The sequence below is a fragment of the Macaca nemestrina genome, chromosome 20, assembly GCF_043159975.1.
Source record: "Macaca nemestrina isolate mMacNem1 chromosome 20, mMacNem.hap1, whole genome shotgun sequence".
NCBI classification, from domain to species: Eukaryota; Metazoa; Chordata; class Mammalia; order Primates; family Cercopithecidae; genus Macaca; species Macaca nemestrina.
This window is the reverse complement of record NC_092144.1, coordinates 42,040,425-42,062,045: the sequence shown is the minus strand read 5'-3', so window position 1 is coordinate 42,062,045 and position 21,621 is coordinate 42,040,425. Positions and strand designations below refer to the sequence as shown.

Genomic DNA, 21,621 nt, shown 5'->3' with positions numbered 1-21,621 from the left:
AGACAGGGTTTCACCATATTGGCCAAGGTGGTCTCAATCTCTTGACCTCATGATCCACCTGCCTTGGCCTCCCAACATACTGGGATTACAGGCGTGAGCCACCACAGCCGGCCTAAGTTTTGTATTTTTAGTAGGGATTTGGTTTCACTATGTTGTCCTGGCTGGTCTCGAACTCCTGGCCTCAAGTGATCCACCCGCCTCCGTCTCCCAAAGAGAAGCTAGGTTTCTTGACATCTTTTCCAGTTTTTATGATTAGTTTTGTGATTCATATTTCTTCACCACAATCTTCTTACTTTAGATTTTAGAAGCCAAAAAGTTCATTATTTAAAAAATTAGAGAATATCGCTCTTTCCAAATAAAAATCTCATAAAATTCACCAAAGGCATTCATTGTCATCATTCATTGTCATCAGTTCATTCCACAGCAATTTTTAAAAGCTACTGTATGCAAGACACTTTGCTTGATGGTGGGGATTCACCAAGAAGCAGAAACACACATCACTACCTTTTTTTTTTGAGATAAGGTCTTGCTCTGTCCCCCAGGCTGGGCTAGAGTACAGTGATGTGAACATGGCTCACTGCAGCCTCAGACCTCTAGAATCAAGCAGTCCTTCTGCCTCAGCCTCCCAAGTAGCTGGGACTACAAGCTTGTGCCACCATGCCTGGCTGGTTTTTATTTTTTGTAGAGATGGGGTCTCACTATGTTGCCCAGGCTATTCTTGAACTCCTGGCCTCAAGTGATCCTCCTGCCTCGGCCTCCCAAAGTGCTGGGATTACAGGCGTGAGCTGCCATGCCTGGCCGTAGATCATCATCTTTACCCTCATGGAGCTTAAATTCTAGTGTGAGAGATGATCATTTACTGAGCAAGTGCGTACTAATTACGATGGTGGTGAGTGCTGCAGAGGAAATGTACAGGACGCAGGGCAGGCATGGATCAGGGAGGGCCTGGCTATACTGCAGGACTATTTCCTCCCTTCCTATCTTGGTTGTATGATATTTAAACTACTGTCTAGACAAGTGCATATATTCATATATATCTTTAGCTTTTTAGAAGTGTCACGCTGTGGCATAGTTATTTCTGTGGAAGCTCTTTAGGGAAGCTCTATCTTGCTCAGCATGGTGTTACTGAGCCCGGTGGCTGCCACTCCAAGCTTTTCTTTTTCTTTCTTTTCTTTTTTTTGAGACAGGGTCTCACTCTGATGCCCAGGCTGGAGTGCAGTGGCACAGTCAGGGCTTACTGCAGCCTCAACCTCCCAGGCTCAGGCAATCCTCCCACCTCAGCCTCTTGAGTAGCTGGGACAACAGTCACACTCCACCATGCCTGGCTAATTTTTGCATTTTTTTTTTTTTTTTTGGAGACAGAGTCTCACTGTGTTGCCCAGGCTGGAGTGTAGTGGCTCTATCTCAGCTTGCTGCAACCTCCGCCTCCTGGGTTCAAGCGATTCTTCTACCTCAGCCTACCAAGTAGTTGGGATTACAGGCACCCACCACCATGCCTGGCTGATGTTTGTATTTTTAGCAGAGATGGGGTTTCACTATGTTGACCAGGCTTGTCTTGACCACAGCCACTGTGCCCGGCACAGCACAGGACTTTTGACTTGCTCCATTTCCAGCCTGGCAGTGTTCACCCCTCCTTGGGCAACATGGTGGTCCCCCACTCCTGGGAGGTCACCATACTGATGCCAAACTTAGTATGGAGATGCAATCAGCATAGCTCACGACATCCCAGGGCTCCTGGGCTCCAGCGATCCTCCTGCCTCAGCCTCCTGAGTAGCTGGGACTATAGGCCTGTGCCAACATGACGGGCAACCTCACTGATACAAATACACCAAACAAGGCTGAGGAAGACCAGAGGCTCACTGCTGCCCCCTGTAGACCCCAGCAGTTCCTGTGGATGCCCTGGATCTCAGGAGGAGCTGGAGTGAGGGTCTGGGGTTCTGTGGGGGAACCCTGGATGGTACAACCTAAGAAGAATCTCCATTCTCCGGTGTCCCCGAAAGGAAGGCGACAAGGTAGAAAAGTTCATTCAAAATCCCTCGTTTGTTAAAGTGAGCTTGAGTGGAATCCCATGACTTGTAGCTGAAAAGCACTTAGTTGGCCAGGCATGGTGGCTCACACCTATAATCCCAGCACTTTGGGAGGCCAAGGCAGGAGGATTGCCTGAGGTCAGGAGTTCAAGGCCAGCCTGGGCAAGAAATTGAGACCCCTGTCTCTACAAAAATTACAAAAGTTAGGCCAATGCAGTGGCTCATGCCTGTAATCCCAGCACTTTGAGAGGCCGAGGCAGGCGGATCATTTGAGGTCAGGAGTTCAAGACCAGCCTGGCCAACATGGTGAAAACCCATATCTACTAAAAATACAAAAATTAGCTAGGTGTGGTGGTGCGCACTGTTAATCCCAGCTGCTTGGATGGCTGAGGCATGAGAATCCATTGAACCCTGGAGGCAGAGGTTGCAGTGAGCCGAGATTGCACCACTGCACTCCAGCCCAGGCGACAGAGCAAGACTCTATCTCCAAAAAGAAGAAAAAAAAAAAAAAAACTCCCGTGCTGATAAGTAGTTGGATTGCACCTCTCAATAGCCACTGCACTCCAGCCTGAGCAACATAGATGCCATCCTTTTTGTCACCTCTAAGGGATCTCTGTGGCCTCAGCAGTTGAATGCCAAATATCTTTCCATGAAGTTTGGGCATCGTACCAACTTTATTTCATTTTTAATATTTTGGTAGAGATAGGGTCTCACTATGTTGCCCAGGCTGGTCGTGACCTTGTACCAAGTTTGACTGCCCTTGAGTCTGCCTTGGAGATCAGAGTCTTTTATCAGACTGCAAAAAATGTGAAATCACCGCTTAAAAACATGTGTCTTGACCGGGCACGGTAGCTCACGCCTGTAATCCCAGCACTTTGGGAGGCTGAGGCGGGCGGATCATGAGGTCAGGAGTTCCAGACCAGTCTGGCCAACACAGTGAAACCTGGTCTCTGCTAAAAATACAAAAAATTAGCCAGGCATGGTGGTGGGCGCTTGTAATCCCAGCTACTCGGGAGGCTGAGGCAGGAGGATCGCATGAACCTGGGAGGCAGAGGTTGCAGTGAGCTAAGATCACGCCACTGCACTCCAGGCTGGGCAACAGAAGGAGACTCTGCCTCGAAAAACAAAAACAAACAAACAAAAACAAAACAAAACAAAACAAAAGAAAAACGTGTCTCCTGCAGAGTGAACTGCGCCATGCTTCTCCCTGCGTCCACACTGCTGGGCCGCCTCTTCTCCGTGTGGCCCTGCAGCAGTGTGTGTGGGGCAGCTGAGCGCGCAGCTTGACTACTCCTTCCCTCCCCAGCCCCACCCAGCCACACCTCGAGCCACCTTCCTTCCCAGGTGCTCCTTTTGTGGGGACGCCCCTGCATGCAGGCAGGTGTCTGCTTCCTGCCCTCCTCTGCTATCTGATTGGACAGTGGAAGTGCCTTCTCCTGTGCTCACCCAGATTTCAAATTTCAATCTCAGAGGCCCGTGACACCCCCACTGCTTCTAAAAGTCACCGCTGTGCTTACAGCTATCTGGCTAATTACACACCTGCGGCGTCGTCAGAGCAGGCTGGGCAGGTCTGTGTCCTTGGGGCTGCAGCGCAGGGTTGGAAGTCCTCCAGGTTTCCCAGGTGCACCAGGGGACCGGCCCCTTTGCCTATAAGTAAAACAAAAATTTCAAAGGAGATTAAACTTGGTCCTTTTATTGAGGTGTCTGATTTAACGGGGTAAGCAGGCTCCGGGGGCCTAGTCTGGGAACCCAGCGGCATGTCTTCTAAGCCCCAGGAACTGACTTTCATCCAAGCTAAGGGCGCTGAGACCCCTGCTCCAGTTCTCAGGATTTATTTAGTATAGATGCTGCCAACAAGCTGTGGCCATCCACTCCACGCCAGGCACCGTGCCAGGTTTCAGGGTTACACGATCAGTAGGGAACTTGGCATGCCTTCAGGGAATTCCAGAAACCGGCCATTTGCAGGCCAGAGGAATGAGTGTCAGGACGAAAGGCAGTGTGGGCAGTTGTGGAGTGCTTAATCCAGCCTGAGGAGGAAGCAGGAGGGCGCCCTGGAGTAGGTGCCACTCAGGCAGATTCTTGCTTTTTATTTGACTTTTCTTTCCTTCTTTCTTTCTTTTGAAATGGGGTCTTGCTCTGTCACCCATGCTGGAGTGTAGTGGCGTGATCTTGGCTCACTGCAACCTCCACCTCCTGGGCTCAAGTGATCCTCCTGTCTTAGCCTCCTTAGCTGGGACTACAGGCATGCACCACCATGCCTGGGTAATTTTTGTATTTTTTGTGGAGACGGGGTTTTGCCCTGTCGCCCAGGCTGGTCTCGAACTCCTGGACTCAAGTGATCCACCCGCCTCGGCCTCCCAAAGTGCTGTGATGACAGGCGTGCACCACGGCGCCTGTCTCCTTTGGGTTTTCCCCATAAAATGCAGCTCTTGCAGGACTTTCTTTCTCTGCCCACGCCACCCCCAGGATGGAGTTTCGCTCTTGTAGCCCAGGCTGCAGTGCAATGGTGCGATCTTGGCTCACTGCAACCTCCGCCTCCCGGGTTCAAGCGATTCTCCTGCTTCAGCCTCCTGAGTAACTGGGATTACAAGCGGCCGCCACCTCGCCTGGCTAATTTTTGTCGCCACCACGCCTGGCTAATTTCTGTATTTTTAGTTGTAGAGATGGGGTTTCGCCATGTTGGCCAGACTGGTCTCAAACTCCTGACCTCAGGTGATCCACCTGCCTCCGCCTCCCTAAGTGTTGGGATTACAGGCGTGAGCCACCGCACCTGGCCTTTCTTTAATTACTGTTATTTTAAAAATTCTTTATAAAGGGGCTAGAATAAACCATTTTTTGGTTAAGCCTTGACATTTCTAGGTCCCTACCTTCTGGTCTTCACGGTAACTCTGAACTTTGTCTATGCCAGTGACTCTGAAAAGTCTTTGCCGGCTGTAAAAACTCCACAGCTACTCCAGAAGTAGTCTGAAGCTCCCTAAGGGATAGCCTGGAGGCCGCTGGCCTAGCTGCCCACCCCCTCCTCCGGGCCTGACTCCTTCCCAGTCTCAGCAGGATTGCTGTGGGGGTGGGTGGAGCCTGAGAGCCCAGCGTTGGCTTCTGCTTGCTATGAAATGCTCTGGGCAGCAGGAGCCTCTCTCTTTCTTGGCATAGGAGGAACTAGAGCTCTGTTTTGTGTCTGCCAGAAAACTGGATGGGGGAAGGGTTGGTCCTGAGGGCCCCCGATTTACCCAGCAAACATGCACTGGGCACCTGCCTCGTGTCCTGTAGTGTGCTTGGCAGTGGGGATGCCGTGAATGGGGCCAGGCGTGCGTTATGCAAGTAGGGGAGGCGGAGAAGGTGATGCGAACAAGCGGGCAGCATGTGGGCACAGTGGGACAGAGTTCTGTGAGGCCCCTTTGAAGTTCCTGCTTCCCGGAGACCAGATGAAGGCCCTCTAGCCACGGCACTTCCTTAAATGGGATGGTGTGAGTCCTTCATGTGCAGCTGGAGGGGGCCATCTTCGACTTCAAGCATTAAACACCCGAGGACTGGTTCTTTAGATCCCATTGCCTGTGGCCCACTTTGGCCTCTAGGATCTTCTTTCTTTTCTGCCAACTGCAGTGGTGAGGCCACATGGAAGCCTTGAGGTCGTTTCTTCTAGCCTAATATATAAGGGCCTCGCTTTATTTTAATTTTTTATTAAAATTTCAGATTATTATGTTTAATTTCAAACAGATAAAGGTAGAAAGAATAATACAATGGACCAGGCACAGTGGCTCCTGACTGTCATCCCAGCACTTTGGGAGGCCAAGGTGGGCTCCCCATGGATGATGGTTTCCTTCTACTCTTTTCTTTTTTTTTTTTTTTTTTTTTTTTTTGAGACGGAGTCTCGCTTTGTGGTCCAGGCTGGAGTGCAGTGGCCGGATCTCAGCTCACTGCAAGCTCCGCCTCCCGGGTTTACGCCGTTCTCCTGCCTCAGCCTCCCGAGTAGCTGGGACTACAGGCACCCGCCACCTCGCCCGGCTAGTTTTTTGTATTTTTTAGTAGAGACGGGGTTTCACCGTGTTAGCCAGGATGGTCTCGATCTCCTGACCTCGTGATCCGCCCGTCTCGGCCTCCCAAAGTGCTGGGATTACAGGCTTGAGCCACCGCGCCCGGCCCTACTCTTTTCTTTATGCTTTTTTTTTTGGAGACAGCTCTCTCACCCAGGCTGGAGTGAAGTCGCGTGATCTCAGCTCACTGCAACCTCTGCCTCCCAGGCCTAGGTGATCCTCCCACCTGAACCTCCCAAGTAGCTGGGACTATAGGCGTGCACCACCATGCCCAGCTAATTTTTTTGTTCCGTTTTTGTGTTTGTTTTTTGTTTCTTTAGTAGAGACAGGGTTTTATCATGTGGCCCAGGCTGGTCTCAAACTCCTAACCTCAAGTGATCTGCCTGCCTTAGCCGCCCAAAGTGCTGGCATTACAGGCGTGTGCCACCGCGCCTTGCTAATTCTTGTATTTTTAGTAGAGCCAGGGGTTTTGCCATGTTGGCCAGACCAGTCTCAAACTCCTGACCTCAAGTGATCGACCTGCCTTGGCCTCTCAAAGTGCTATGATTACAGGCATGAGCCACCGCGCCTGGCCGTGTTTCTTTTTTGAATGGTGGGAGAAGGTGTGATCTTTTAGCTTCCCTTTTCTGTACTTTGCAAGTGCTCCTGTCTTCATCTGGACTTGTCCCTGAGCCCCTGGGTCCTTGCAACTGCACTGTTGAGAATAGACAGGGAGCCTGGGGCCACTAACTTGGGGGAGGACCCAGCAAGTGTGGGAAGGAGCCGTCAGCCTCCGTATCTGAAGGTGGAGAAGGATTTGTACTGTTCTGCTCCTCTGCCTGATTCCATCACAACAGCAGCAACAACAACAACAGCAGCAGCAGATCAACTCAGCTGGCAGCCACTGTGGCCGTGTTGGCAGGGGACCTCGGGCGTTCTGTCCGCCAGCAGGTCCCACTGTGTGTCCAGCTGGAGCGCCTTTGGGCACACCCTGTTCTGCTGAGGTGGTAAATGGCACGTCTGTCTAATGTTCCCCTGAATTGTTTTTTCTAGGTCTTAGTACCCTGCAAAGGAAGCCTGTCGAGCAGCATCCAGTCTACTTGTCAGTTTGAGTCCTACATTTTGATACCTGTGGAAGAACATTTTCAGACCTTAAATGGAAAGGTATTCATTTCTTGGTGGGTGGGCCAGGGTCACCTACTCCGTGTTTGGGACCAGAGGGGAGGGAAGAGAGTCCTGTTCTCAGCCTTTCACAGCTACTGGCAATGGTGGCATTTGACACACGCTGCAGCCCCGTGGGGGGCTAGAGGGACCCTGCCTTTGTGGTGGAGGAAAGGGAGGTGGTGACAGTGAGCAGGACCCCAGCTGCTGCCTTGGAGGCCGGGAGGTGCTGAGCGTCTCTCCCTGAGCCTGTGATGGGGTGTCTGCCATGTGTTACTGGAACACCTCCTTGCTGATGTCCGAGCCAGAGGAAGTTGCTTTATCCCAGTACCATGAAAAGCTTGTCAGTTTCTTGGCCCCAAATAGGACATCAGGGATGACTATTGTAGTTTTTAAAAGCTTTTTGTTTCGGCTGGGCATGGTGGCTCATGCCTGTAATCCTATCACTTTGGGAGGCCGAGGCAGGAGAATCACTTGAGGCCAGGAGTTTGAGACCAGCCTGGATAACACAGCGAGACCTCATCTCTGCCAAAAATAAAAATAAAAAAATCAGCCAGATGTGATGGTGCGTGCTTATAGTCCCAGCTACTTGGGAGGCAGAGGTGGGAGAATTGCTTAAGCCCAGGAGTTTGAGCTTACAGTAAGCCATGATTGTGCTACCCCCCTGTAGCCTGGGCAGCAGAGCTAGACCCTGTCTGGGGAAAAAAAAAAAAAAAAAAAAACACCCAAAAAACAATCTTTTGTTATGAAATAATTTCAAATGTTTTAGTAAAGTCAAAAAAACTCTTAAACATGCTTCCCCCCAAGCTGTTAACGTTCTTGCCACATTGGTTGTTTTTTTTTTTTTTTTTTTTGAGACGCAGTTTTGCTCTGTCGCCCAGGCTGGAGTGCAGTGGTGCCATCTCGGCTCACTGCAAGCTCCGCCTCCCGAGTTCACGCCATTCTCCTGCCTCAGCCTCCTGAGTAGCTGGGACTACAGGCGCCTGCCACCTCACCCGGCTAGTTTTTTTGTATTTTTAGTAGAGACAGGGTTTCACCGTGTTAGCCAGGATGGTCTCGACCTCCTGACCTCGTGATCCGCCCGTCTCGGCCTCCCAAAGTGCTGGGATTACAGGCTTGAGCCACCGCGCCCGGCCACCACACATTGGTTGTTTTATCTCTCTCGACACATTATTATTTTGAATCTTTTTTTTTTTCCAAACAGAATCTCGCTCTGTCACCAGGCTGGAGTGCAGTGGTGTGATCTCGACTCAGTGCACCCAACCTCTACCTCCCGGGTTCAAACGATTCTCCTGCCTCAGTCTCCTGAGTAGCTGGGACTACAGGCATGCGCCACCATGCCCAGCTAATTTTTGTGTTTTTAGTAGAGACGGGGTTTCACCGTGTTGGCCAGGATGGTCTTGATGTCTCGATCTCATGATCTGCCTGCCTCAGCCTCCCAAAGTGCTGGGATTACAGGCGTGTGCCACTGCTCCCAGCCTGAATCTTTTGAGACTAAGTTGCAGACACTGTGCCCTTAAGCCCAAGACAGTTCAGTGTATTTCCCAAGAACAGGCATTCTCTTATGTAACCACAATGCAGTGATCGAACTCAGATAATATAGCTTTTTTTTTCTTCTTAGCTCTGGAATCACACAGTGCATTTTTTTTTTTTTTTTTTTTTTTTGGAGACAGAGTCTCACTCTGTCACCCAGGCTGGAGTGCAGTAGCTCAGTCTCAGCTCCTGACCTCAAATGATCCACCCACCTTGGTCTCCCAAAGTGCTTGGATTACAGGCATGAGCCACTGTACCCGGCCTGGATCCTTTTTAAATGTTGCAACAGAAAAAACATTGAGCTATTTCTCGAGTAGAAGAAATCCTGTGTTCTTTGTGAAAAGAAAAAGAAAGCAAGCTCTCCCTATCTAAGAGATGGAAGTAATCTGGTGCTGCAGTGTGGCCAGGGCTGAATCCCACCTGCTACTCCCTGCACGGCTCACTGTGGTCATGGCCGGGTGCTGGGGACAGACCAGCCGCGCAAAGCCCGACTCCTGTCCTCTTTGTAGATCTGGGTGTCCAAAAGAGAACAAATCAACTAAGCTGACTGACAGCTGGGATGAGGAGATCTGTGGCAGGAAGATAGCAAGCAGTGTGTCTTGTGAGCCACAGGGCAGAGAGCAGGTGCACTGACAACCCCGCGCTTCCTCTCCCCGTCACAGCGCCACGAGCCTCAGCTGCCGTGTCTGAACGCAGCTCCCGCCCCAGTGAGGACAGTGTGGCTGGGTTTCCCTGACCACGGGGATGCCGGGAAAAACAGGGCCATTCCTGAATGGGAATAAAGTCTCCCTCTCTCAGAATCTACCTGCTTCTGCTTTAAAAGCAAAAAAAAACCAAAAAACAAAAAAAACACAACACATGCCCCATGGTTAACATCAACAGTGAAAAAAGCTATCAGGTGCCTTCCAACAGCTGACATCATGTGCGTTACAACAGGATACACAGAGGGAGGTAAAACACCCCTTTCAGGGCATTCCTATCAGAAACATGTGACTGTAAAACTCTCTAATTGTCAGGAATCTAATTGTCAAGAAACATCAGACAAATCCTCCCAAACACATGGAGGGACAGTCTGCAATACACAACAAAGATGTCAATGTCGTGAAAGGCGAAGAAAGACCCGAGGCACTGTTCCAAATGAAGGAAACTAAAAAGATGAACAAATGCACCGTGTGGGCCCGGCGCAGTGGCTCACTCCTGTAATCCCAGCACTGCGGGAGGCCAAGGTGGGCGGATCACTTGAGGCCGGGAGTTTGAGACCAGCCTGGCCAACATGGCAAAACCACGTCTCTACTAAAAATATAAAAATTAGCTGGGTGTGGTGGTGGGTGCCTGTGGTGCCAGGTACTCAGGAGGCTGAGGCAGGAGAATTGCTTGACCCTGGGAGGCAGAGGTAACAGTGAGCCGAGATTGCACCGCTACACTCCAGCCTGGGTGACGGAGTGAGACTCTGTCTCAAAAGTAAAAAAATAAAAATAATTCGGGTATCTTGCAGCCACAGTTACTAGGTCAACAAAGAGGAAACATTTTAGTATCAAAACAAAACAGGAGAGCATTTGTGCCACAGCAAACCCACACTGGGGTGAAGGCCATAGGGTCTGGTTACGTGCTGCGTTGGGGGCCAGGCTGAGAGTGGGACATGGTTGCCCCGGCTGCTGGTGCAGTGATGGCTTTCTTGTTTGCAGGATGTCTTTATACAAGGGAACAGGATTAAATTAGGAGCTGGTTTTGCCTGTCTTCTCTCAGTGCCCGTTCTCTTTGAAGAAACTTTCTACAATGAAAAAGAAGAGAGTTTCAGCATCCTGTGTATAGCCCATCCTTTGGAAAAGAGAGAGAGTTCAGGTATTCTGGGAGAAAAAACCCTTTTCTCCTGTTTTAGAGAAATGTGTTTGTTGAACTTGTTCCTGACTTAACTGTCGAAAGGTTAAACAAGGCCGGGTATGGTGGCTCGCGCCTGTAATCCCTGCACTTTGGGAGGCCAAGGCGCGAGGATCACTTGAGGCCAAGAGTTCAAAACTAGCCTAGACAACATGGCGAGACCCCGTCTCTATAAAAAATTTAAAAAATCAAGCCAGCCACGGTGGCTCATGCCTGTAATCCCAGCACTTTGGGAGGCTGAGGCAGGCAGATTACTTGAGACCAGGAGTTCAAGATCAGCCTGGTCAACAGGGCGAAAGCCCATCTCTACTAAAAATACAAAAATTAGCTAGGTATGGTGGCGTGCCCCTGTAATCCCAGCTACTCGGGAGGCTGAGGCAGGAGAATTGCTTGAACCCAGAAGGCGGAGATTACAGTGAGCTGAGATCATGCCGCTGCACTCTATCCTGGGTGACAGAGTGAGACTGTCTCAAAAATAAAAAATAGGCTGGGCGCAGTGGCTCACGCCTGTAATCCTAGCACTTTGGGAGGCTGAGGTGGGCGGATTACCTGAGGTCAAGAGTTCAAGACCAGCCTGGCCAACATGGTGAAACCCCATCTCTACTAAAATACAAAACAATTAGGTGCAGTGGTGCACTCCTGTAATCCCAGCTACTCGGAAGGCTGAGGCAGGAGAATCACTTGAACCCGGGACAGGGAGGTTGCTGTGAGCCAAGATCACACAACTGCACTCCAGCCTGGGCTACAGAGTGAGAATTCGCCTCAAAAAAAATAAAAAATAAAAATTAGCTGAGCATGGTGGTGCATGCCTGTAGTCTCAGTTATTCAAGAGGCTGAGGTGGGAGGGTCACTCGAGCCTAGGAATTCAAGGCTGCACTGAGCCATGATCATACCACTGCACTCTAGTGTGGGCTACAGAGCAGGACCCTATCTCCAAAAACAATAAAATTATTATTATTATTTAATTATTTTTGAGACGGAGTCTTGCTCTGTTGCCAGGCTGGAGTGCAGTGACATAATCTCGGCTCACTGCAACCTCCAGCTCCTGGGTTCAAGTGGTTCTCCTGCCTCAGCCTCCTGAGTAGCTGGGATTACAGGCGTCCACCACCACACCCAGCTAATTTTTGTATTTTTAGTAGAGACAGGGTTTCTCCATGTTGGCCAGGATGGTCTCGATCTCTTGACCTCGTGATCTGCCCGCCTCAGCCTCCCAAAGTGCTGGGATTACAGGCGGGAGCCACCGCGCCCGGCCAATAAATTATTTTTTTAAAAAGGTTAAACATCCTGGAAAATATTCAAGAGCCACATGGAGACCTATATCATCGTTTCCAGTGGTTCCTCCTAGAACTTAGTCACTGGGCTGAGGAGGTGTGGATCGGGGCTACTGTTGCACAGGTCGGGCATTGCACAATTCCAGGAGCCAGCATTCACGTAGACCTCAGCCTGCCTGTGATGAACCCGGGATGTGACTGTTGCCCCCATGAGTTGTGCAAAGTGGTAGCCCCAGCTTTGTCTCTGGGTCTCAGCTTCAGGGCTGGCTCTTATAGCGCCCAGCTCCAGCATTGTACCTCTTTGAGATTTTGTTATTTTTAATAAATAATAATTCTTCATTTGCCCCAGGAAATTGAGATAACAGTGTGCAGGATGCCCACTGAGGCTCTTCCTGTCAGGAATCGGGGTCTTGCCGATGGTCCCACATAGTTTGGTTTTGTCCCAGGAAGAGGCCTTGAGAGGACCAGGCTCTCTGGACTCCAGGGTGTCCTGTAACTGGGCTGTTCTTGTGCAGTGTCTTGGAATAAGGACATTTGCCCTCCTCCGCAGAGGGCCTAGACCCTCTAGGGTAGGATAGGACAGAGTCAGGAACCAGTAGAGGCTTCAGCAGGCCCGACCTGTTTCTTTTTCAGAAGAGCCTTTGGCACCGTCAGATCCCTTTTCCCTGAAAACCATTGAAGATGTGAGAGAGTTCTTGGGAAGACACTCCGAGCGATTTGACAGGAACATTGCCTCTTTCCACCGAACATTCCGAGAATGCGAGAGGAAGAGCCTCCGTCACCACATAGTCAGTAGCCGTGCTGCCCTTTGCCTGGCGTGCCCTGTCTCGGTTCAGTGCAGGGCACCCGGAACCCTCAGTTTTCTCTGGAACTGCCTGGTGCTGCCTTACTGTTTGAAGTCTTTTAAAAATGTTTCTCTCTAACTATAAAAGTAGTGTAGCCGGGCAGGGTGGTGCAAGCCTGTCTTCCCAGCACTTTGGGAGGCCAAGATGGGAGGATCTCTTGAGGCTGGGAGTTTAAGACCAGCCTGGGCAACATAGAAAGACCCCATCGCTACAGAAAATACAAAAATTAGCCAGGTGTGGTGGCATGCACGTGTATTCCCAGCTACTTGGGAGGCGGAGGTGGGAGGATCACTTTAGCTCAGGCATTTGAGACTGCAGCGTGCTGTAGTCATACCACTGCACTCTACTTTGGGCAACAAAGTGAGACCCTTTCTCTTAAAAAAACAAAAACAAAAACAAAAACCAAGTGGTATAAGCCATGAGGAAGTATAAAAATGAGTATTATTATCCTCTTGTTAACAACTCCAAGGGGAAATTTCTCCTGCTTTTAATGCATACACACCTAAAAAAAAAAAGTTGAGAAAAATCATGTAATTGACTTGATAAAGCTTGTGTTAACCCTTGAAACTCTGGGCGCTTTACCTGCTCTGGCTCCCGCGTCATGGCCTCGCTGGTAAGGTCCCTCTGCTCTGTGTGGTTTAGGACTCAGCGAATGCTCTCTACACCAAATGCCTCCAGCAGCTTCTGAGGGACTCTCACCTGGTAAGCAGCAAGACTTCCAAGAGGGAGGATTGCGGTGCACCCCCATGCAAATCCAAGCCCTTTCACTGTGCTTCTCTTGCCCTCTAGAAAATGCTCGCCAAGCAGGAGGCCCAGATGAGCCTGATGAAGCAGGCAGTGGAGGTGAGGTTGGGGCGGAATGGCTGGGAGGCACACCCTGTTGCCTGCTCACACCCTGAATGGGATCTGTTGATTCCACAGATGTACGTCCATCATGAAATTTACGACCTGATCTTTAAATACGTGGGGACCATGGAGGCAAGCGAGGTAGGTTCTCAGTTGTTATCACCCAAGATGGAAGCCTGCTGTGCTTTTTGAGAGATTTGAAGGTTCGTTAAAATCTGTTGTTAGGATGCTGCCTTTAACAAAATCACAAGAAGCCTTCAAGATCTTCAGCAGAAAGATATTGGTGTGAAACCGGAGTTCAGGTAAGGGTTCACGCCACAGCGCTTGGTGTTCTCGGAGGCAGGGGCGCTGTCTTCTCCTGGAAGTAGGCCCTCTCAGTGGCAGAGGCGACACGCGGATTTGACATGGTTGGTTCTGAGGAACAGTGCAGTTACTTGCAACCAAAGATGAAGGGCTACCCTTTACAGGTGACTGTGTGTAGCCATCCCCCTCCCACACCGTGCACCAGCACGCCGACTGGATGGAAGCCACGAGGCACGGGGTTTTGTGCAGCTAGTCCCCATGCCCCAAGTGGGCATGTAATTTGCCCACGTGGTTTCTGCATGCAGGGGACATCCCACCTGCCCACCCAAGGGAACCTTGCCATAGAGGCACCTACTTAGGAGTTAATTTAAGTTTCTTTCTTTTTTTTTTTTTTTTTTGAGACGGAGTCTTGCTCTGTGCCCCAGGCTGGAGTGCAGTGGCGCGATCTCGGCTCACTGCAAGCTCCGCCCCCCCGGGTTCACGCCATTCTCCTGCCTCAGCCTCCCAAGTAGCTGGGACTACAGGCGCCCACCACCTCGCCTGGCTAATTTTCTTGTATTTTTAGTAGAGACGGGGTTTCACCGTGTTAGCCAGGATGGTCTCGATCTCCTGACCTCGTGATCCGCCCGTCTCGGCCTCCCAAAGTGCTGGGATTACAGGCTTGAGCCACCGCGCCTGGCCAAGTTTCATTTTTTTTAATTTTAATTTTTTTTGTTGTTTTTGAGACTAAGTCTCACTCTATCGCCCAGGCTGGAGTGCAGTGGCGTGATCTCGGCTCACTGCAACGTCCGCCTTCCGAGTTCAAGTGATTCTCCTGCCTCAGCCTCCCGAGTAGCTGGGATTACAGGTGCACACCACCACGCCCTGCTAATTTTTGTATTTTTAGTAGAGACGGGGTTTCACCTTGTTGGCCAGGCTGGTCTTGAACTCCTGACCTCAAATGATCTGCCCACCTTGGCTTACAAGTGCTGGGATTATGGGTGTGAGCCACTGCACCTGGCCTAATTTAAGTTTCATTGGGACACAAAAATGTTTCACCTCCCACAAACCTCTTTGGGTTCTTTCCCTCTAGGAATAGGATTTTTTTTTTTCAACCTTCTTGTACAGCTGTATCACCTGGCAGCCTGAATGGGATTGAAGGCTGTTCTGTTTTGCCGCTGACTTGAGTCAGATGACTTGTCAGTATCTGTTTTTGTGTTTCCTTCCTTCTGGTTTGTTGTGAGAAGTGTAGACCCTGAGATGTATTCTTAGATCCAGGCCAAAGAGTTCTCTCACTGTGCTCTGAAGTTGTCACTTTCCAAATTATTTTACAGCTTTAACATACCTCGTGCCAAAAGAGAGCTGGCTCAGCTGAACAAATGCACCTCCCCACAGCAGAAGCTTGTCTGCTTGCGAAAGGTGGTGCAGCTCATCACACAGTCTCCAAGCCAGAGAGGTTTGTGCTTGGGAAGGGGCCTGGCCAAGGGGGAGATGCTACATCCAGATGAAAAAGCAAAGAGTGATGCTATCGTAAGGGATTTTTATGGGGCTGGGCACGGTGGCTCACCTCTGTAACCCCAGTGCTTTGGGAGGCCAAGGTGGGAGGATCACTTGAGGCCAGGAATTGGAGGCTGCAGTGAGCTGTGATCACACCAGTGTACTCCAGTCTGGTGACAGAGCGAGACCCCCTTCTCAAAAAAAAAAAAAAAAAAACAAGGAAAAGTCAATAAGGAAGAGACATGAGATATAGCTATATGTGTAGATAAGGGATGATCCTGAGTATATCGAGTGAAATAAAGAGGAATGCATATGGTAGACTTCCAGCCAACAGCATCAAAGAAAGGGGGACAGCTGTGTAGCCATGATGTGATGGTGAGCTCATAGCTGTCCTGGACAGATGTGCAGGAAGCAGCAGCAGGAGCCTCTGGGAAAAGAGACTGGCTGGCGGGGATGGGAGGAACACTCACAGTTTACTCTTTTGTATTGTTTGAATTTTTAAACGTGAATGAATTACTTAAAATTTCAAAATGAAAAAAACGTGAACCTCCACATGGGCAGTGGACTCCATGTCTATAAAGTGGAAGTGACCTTAGGAAGGACCTTAGTGACTTTGGGAAGAAAGAGGCTTTTGGTGATGGCTCTGGACTCATCTTCATTTTGTATCACTGTAGCCACCTCCCTGGGCTCTTTCGCTGTCCAGGAGGGTGGCAAGTCATGGTCTGCTTGGAGTTAACATCTCCTTTTTTTTTTTTTTTTTGGTTTTAAGAGACAGGGTCTCACTCTGTCACCCAGGCTGGGTGCATTTGTAGGTCACTGTACTACATCCTTGAACTCCTGAGCTCAAGTGATCCTCTTGCCTCAGCCTCCCAAGTACCTCGGATTGCAGGCATGCACCACCACACTTGGCTAATTTTCATATTTTTTGTAGAGGTGGGGGTCTTGCTATATTGCCCAGGCTGGTCTCAGACTCCTGGCCTCAAGCAATTCTCGCATCTTGGCCTCCCAAAGCTCTGGGATTATAGGCGCATGCCGCCGTATCTGGCCTGAGTTATTAATATCTTGTTTTGGTCATGTTCTGAAAATGCTGGGCATTCTTTTCCCTCTGGACCTGACATCTGATCAGGACACTGTAAAGGAGCTTGTGCAATGACATTTCTTCCCCGATGTATGATCTCCTTGATACGTGGTTTCGCAAGGTGTGCGGTGGTAGGGAGTTGATACGCTTGTCAGTCCATTTGAATCTCATGATGGCATTGAATGTGTGTTTCCCCTTTGCAGTGAACCTGGAGACCATGTGTGCTGATGATCTGCTATCAGTCCTGTTATACTTGCTTGTGAAAACGGAGATCCCTAATTGGTAACATTTTCTGTTAAGATGCTCTTTTAAAAATGGCAGCGCTTGACCGGGCACGGTGGCTCACGCCTGTAATCCCAGCACTTTGGGAGGCTGAGGCAGGTGGATCACGAGGTCAGGAGATCGAGACCATCCTGGCTAACATGGTGAAACCCCGTCTCTACTAAAAAATACAAAAAAAATTAGCCAGGCATGGTGGCGGGCGCCTGTAGTCCCAGCTACTCGGAAGGCTGTGGCAGGAAAATGGCGTAAACCCGGGAGGTGGAGCTTTCAGTGAGCCAAGATGGCACCACTGCACTCCAGCCTGGGCGACAGAGCAAGACTCCATCTCAAAAAAAAAAAAAAAAAAAAAAAAAGGCAGCACTGCACTGTGGTAGTTCTAATATAACTCTAGGAGAAGCCCACCTTCAGTTGGACACCTGTTATGAGCTAGGTGTGGAGCCTCCCCCGCTTCATCTATCCACTTACAGCTGGGGAAACCAGAGAGCTTATGTTTCTTGTTCTGGAACGAGTGTCTAGGCAGTGGTTGAGCAGAAAGCTGATTGCCATTGTTTCTGGCCCCAAACCCATCATCTTCCCCCTGGAACCCACAGCTCAGTTTACAGTAATCAGCTTGCTAAAGACTATTTCAGGGAACTAGCTAGTCATTTTATTTGTGTTCCTAATCGCACATGCTCTGCAGAGAGACCCAGGGGAGCGTGGTGGTAGCTCCCTGAGCGAACCGACACTTTAGGTATTTGGTCAGTCGCCCGAGCCAATAATACTGTTTTTGCAGAAGTGTGACTTGAATAGACAACAACGTAACTTTTTTCTTCCTTTCATTAGGATGGCAAATTTGAGTTACATCAAAAACTTCAGGTTCAGCAGCTCGGCAAAGGATGAACTGGGATACTGCCTGACCTCATTCGAAGCTGCCATCGAATACATTCGGCAAGGAAGCCTCTCCGCTAAACCCCCTGTAAGATCTCACCCCTGCCCTGGCCTTCCTTTGTGGGCATCATGGTTCCCTTGATAGGTTGCTGGGGTTGGTATGTGGGCAGAGATTTTCTTAAATTGCCTCCCAGGAATGGGGCCTCAGCTGTTTGAGGGCTGTGAGTCTTGAAAATCACTCAGTGAAAACACCAAGCCCCCAGTTGGTGGTAAAAGTTGGTGGGTTATCATTGGGATTTTCATTGTTAATATCCTACTTCATTAGTCCCCATCCTCTCCAAAGACATGTGGGTACAAAGGGAAGCCGGAAGCAGGGAATTTTGATTTCTTGACCTTGATATTCAAGAAGTGATGTCACGGAATCCCCGGGCTGTCGCCTTTCCAGCCGGAAATCTCTGTGGCTGGTAAGCTCCTTTGCCTGAGTTTTGTTCAGGCCTGCTGGGCCTGTTTCACCCTCCCGGCCTGGTAGGCTGCACTTGGCTTGCGCTGCTGGCCCAGATTGCATGCCTGCCGAGGGCAAGCCAGGTGTGGAGTGGCAAGGGGTATGTGAGCAAGTGCAGGGTCCGGCCACTGCACACAACCGGGCATGGTGTGCTGACTGAGGTGGTGTGGGTAACTCCAAGTTGCTCGTGCAGGGTCCTGCTCCATGCAAGGATGCAGCTAGAGCAGGCATACTGTAGGCCGCTTCCACGGTGGGCACTGGGGAACACAGTGGCGCCTGGAAGCTTGGAGAGACCAGGAACTGCAGAGCCCCAAGGAGAGTGTCATAGCCCTGGCTCAGGGAACTAGGTTGGGCTCCCTGAAGGACCAGAGCTCTTCTCTCCTTTTTGTCACCTGCAGGGTAGTGAGTTGGGAGCGTGTTTTAGCTCTGTTTATGTTACAGCTCTTTCAGTCCTGCCATTTGGTGGGTCCTGAGTTCTTGTCCCATGTCCAGGAAGAATGAGTTACGTAGACTAGTGGAGGGTGAGCAAGGCAGAGAGGAGCTTCACTGAATGGCAGAACAGCTCTTAGAAGACGCACAGTGGGCAGTTCCTTACCACAGGCAGGTCATCCTGACGAGTCAAAGAGGCCCGACGTAGGTAGCTCCTTTCCGCAGTTAGTAGTCCCGATTGTCTGAGTCTGGCTGAGTCTAGGGTTTTTATGGCTCAGAAGGGAGGGAGTATGTGCTGATTGGTCCATGGGTGGGCCTGGAAAAAGCACCATGAGTTCTCTCTCTGGGCCATGGACTCCACTTGGAACTGACAGCCCGGCCCCCAGGCTTCAGGCGGTCCTTGTTCTGAAGGTGGGGCTTCACTCGGGACCTGCCCTTCCGCCCGGGAGCCTGTCTGCCTTCTGCCACCGTCAGCATGCTGGCCAGTGCGCCCAGGCTGTTTGTGCCAAGGGGCACCTGCAGGCCTGCGCCAAGCTGCTCTCAGCCCCTGTCTTGGCCTCTCTCCCATGCTCATCAGCTCCCAAAATCTTGGAGGGGTCTGAGGCATCAGGAGGCTGGCGTGTCAGCGTCACCCAAAGCATGCGCACACTTGGCTGGGTTGCAGCGGTACCTGACTTGGCCTCACCTTTGCTCCGAAATTGGAGTGGGTGCCAGGAGTGGGGAGGAGTGGGTGCCAGGAGTGAGGGGAGCGGGAGCAGGCACTTACAAGTCTGCCGGGGCAGGGGCACTTCCTGGGCCCCCGAGAGCTCAGAGGTGCCTGGATCCGGAGCTGCGGCTGGGCGGCTGCAGCTGTTCCTGGGAGTTCAGGGCTCCCGCCCTGCCAACTCAGTGGGTGATGGGGCTCCCGCCTGTTCCTGGCTCCTGTCGGCCCTGCAGAGTGCACAACTCTGGCCGTGCCTCCTCCACTGCAGCTTACGTCTGCAGCAGCCACTCCCGATGGGCCACCGCTGCCATCAGTGAGACTATTAATGTGTGCAATTTGAGGACTCAGTAGTCTTGCCATTGTTTCCTTGGTTGTTGGTGAGTGTTGGCTGGAGTGGGGGTGTGTGATTATATTTCTGCGTGAATCGCCAGAATCTTGAACCACAAGTGTCCTGCTGGCCTGTTTCACTACGTAACAATGAGTAAAACGTGATCATACTCACAGAAATCACAAAGTTGAAATCAATAAAATGAAAAGATCTCTGTATTACAAGGTGAGAGTACCGAGGATTGAACATTCATCTTTGTCAGAGCTTGATGTAGAATCTCTCAAAATAATGATGAGGTAAGGCGTCTGGGAGACAGCATCAGCCTGTCCAGGCGCCCTCAGGTACAGGCAGTTCCATCGCATTCATTCATTATTAACACGTTCATGCATTTTCAGTCTTTTTCCTACCCATGTATATTTTACGTAAGTGAAATTATATTGTGTGCTGGGCCGGGCATGGTGGTTCACGCCTGTAATCCCAACACTTTGGGAGGCCGAGGCGGGTGGATCATCTGAGGTCAGGAGTTTGAGACCAGCCTGGTCAACATGGTGAAACCCTGTCTCTACAGAAAATAAGAGAATTAGCCGGGCATGGTGGCAGGTGCCTGTAATCCCAGCTCCTTGGGAGGCTGAGGCAGGAGAATTGCTTTAATGCGGGTGGCAGAGGTTGCAGTGAGCCGAGATTACGCCACTGCACTCTAGCCTGAGTGACACAGTGAGACTCTGTCTCAAATATGGATGTACATTTATATATATATATATAGAGAGAGAGAGAGAGTACTGTTTTTTCCCCAAAAGAATAGCTTAATTTTTTTCTAATTAGAAGACTAATGTTTGCTTACAAATAATTTTTGCAGACTATAAAATGGCAGTGAAGACAACAAAAACTTCTCGTAAACTTACTAGCCAGGGGTGACATTTATTAATATTTTAGCATTTGTCTTTTTTTTCTGTGCATACGCAATTGTATCTTTTTTTTTTTTTTTTTTGAGGAATGTGAGCCAGCATTTTATTCGTTCATTTCTTGCATGTGAAGCGCTCCTCGATGACATCCTTGGGCCGAGATTCTTTGTCATAGTCCTTAACTGCTACACAGCTGCAGCCAGCCCCTTCATAGGGTCTCCTCTCTCTTGTCAGTTTTACAGAGGCCTTACCCATTCCCCTCATTTCTCATTGTCATCAACCTTAATTAGTTTGACCTGGTGTTCAGCACCCAGGGTCTCCCCAACGTGGCACACGCAGGCGCATCACAGTTGGATGCAAGCACACCAAGATGGGCTCAGCACTCGTCTGAGGCTTTGGCAGCTTTGCAAAGTCCATGTGCTAGGCCACCGTGGTTGAGGGTGTCCTTCAGCACCCCTCATAAAGCAGTGTTAACGTCCATTACACCGCCAGCAGCAATGTCTTCCTTGGCCATGGCAGTGGGTCATGGGTACAGCAGTGCAAGGCCTTTCTCAGCCATGGCAGTGGGTCACAGGCACAGCAGTGCAATGCCTTCCTTGGCTATGGCGGTGGGTCATGGGTGCAGCTGAATCTTCAACACACCCGAGCCTCCGCCTCCACATGACTTGGCGGTGACAAGAAATGAACACAGTTACCTTTTTAACCAACATTTTAGGTCATGATCTCGCTGTACTCATTGACAGTATTCAGGTAGTTGATGAAGAATTAATCTCTCTTCTTCTTTGAAGTCTGATTTGATTCCCCCACTCACTGCCAATGAAATTGGGGGTCATCCATCGCATCTCAGATGTGGCTGGCTGTGGCTCTTTTGAAAAGTTACTTCCTTCTGCCTTGTTTCCATATTTAGGGGGAAATCAGCAACCTTCTAGAGGGTGTGTGTGGGTTGGGTGCAGTGGCTCATGCCTATAATCTCAGCATTCTGGGAGGCTGAGCGGGGGGATCACCCAAGGCCAGGAGTTGGAGACCAGTGTGGGCAACATAGTGAGACCTTGTCTCTACAGCAAAAATAAATAAATAAATAATAAATAAATAAAAAAGAATGTGTGTGTGTGTGCTCTTGTGTCTCTACCTGTGTGTGTGTGCAGCCTCAGAATTTCTTTTCATTTCCATGGCTGGGGAG

The 21,621-nt window shown here is 50.2% G+C and overlaps 1 protein-coding gene across 8 annotated transcripts in view; it reads left to right on the top strand.

Moving 5' to 3' along the window:
• Positions 1-21,621, top strand: part of LOC105495596 (ankyrin repeat domain 27) — an 81,034-nt gene that overhangs the window by 19,327 nt on the left and 40,086 nt on the right. For 6 of the 8 annotated variants that reach the window (XM_071085960.1, XM_011765333.3, XM_071085963.1 and 3 more), the window contains 10 exons: positions 7,091-7,201; positions 10,417-10,573; positions 12,514-12,668; positions 13,368-13,427; positions 13,515-13,568; positions 13,647-13,712; positions 13,797-13,873; positions 15,188-15,309; positions 16,632-16,710; positions 17,533-17,665. In XM_071085960.1, coding sequence (XP_070942061.1) covers positions 7,091-7,201; positions 10,417-10,573; positions 12,514-12,668; positions 13,368-13,427; positions 13,515-13,568; positions 13,647-13,712; positions 13,797-13,873; positions 15,188-15,309; positions 16,632-16,710; positions 17,533-17,665 — 1,014 coding nt within the window. The remainder of the gene's footprint in view (positions 1-7,090; positions 7,202-10,416; positions 10,574-12,513; positions 12,669-13,367; positions 13,428-13,514; positions 13,569-13,646; positions 13,713-13,796; positions 13,874-15,187; positions 15,310-16,631; positions 16,711-17,532; positions 17,666-21,621) is intronic. The other 2 variants (XM_071085964.1, XM_071085965.1) reach the window with 1 other exon arrangement.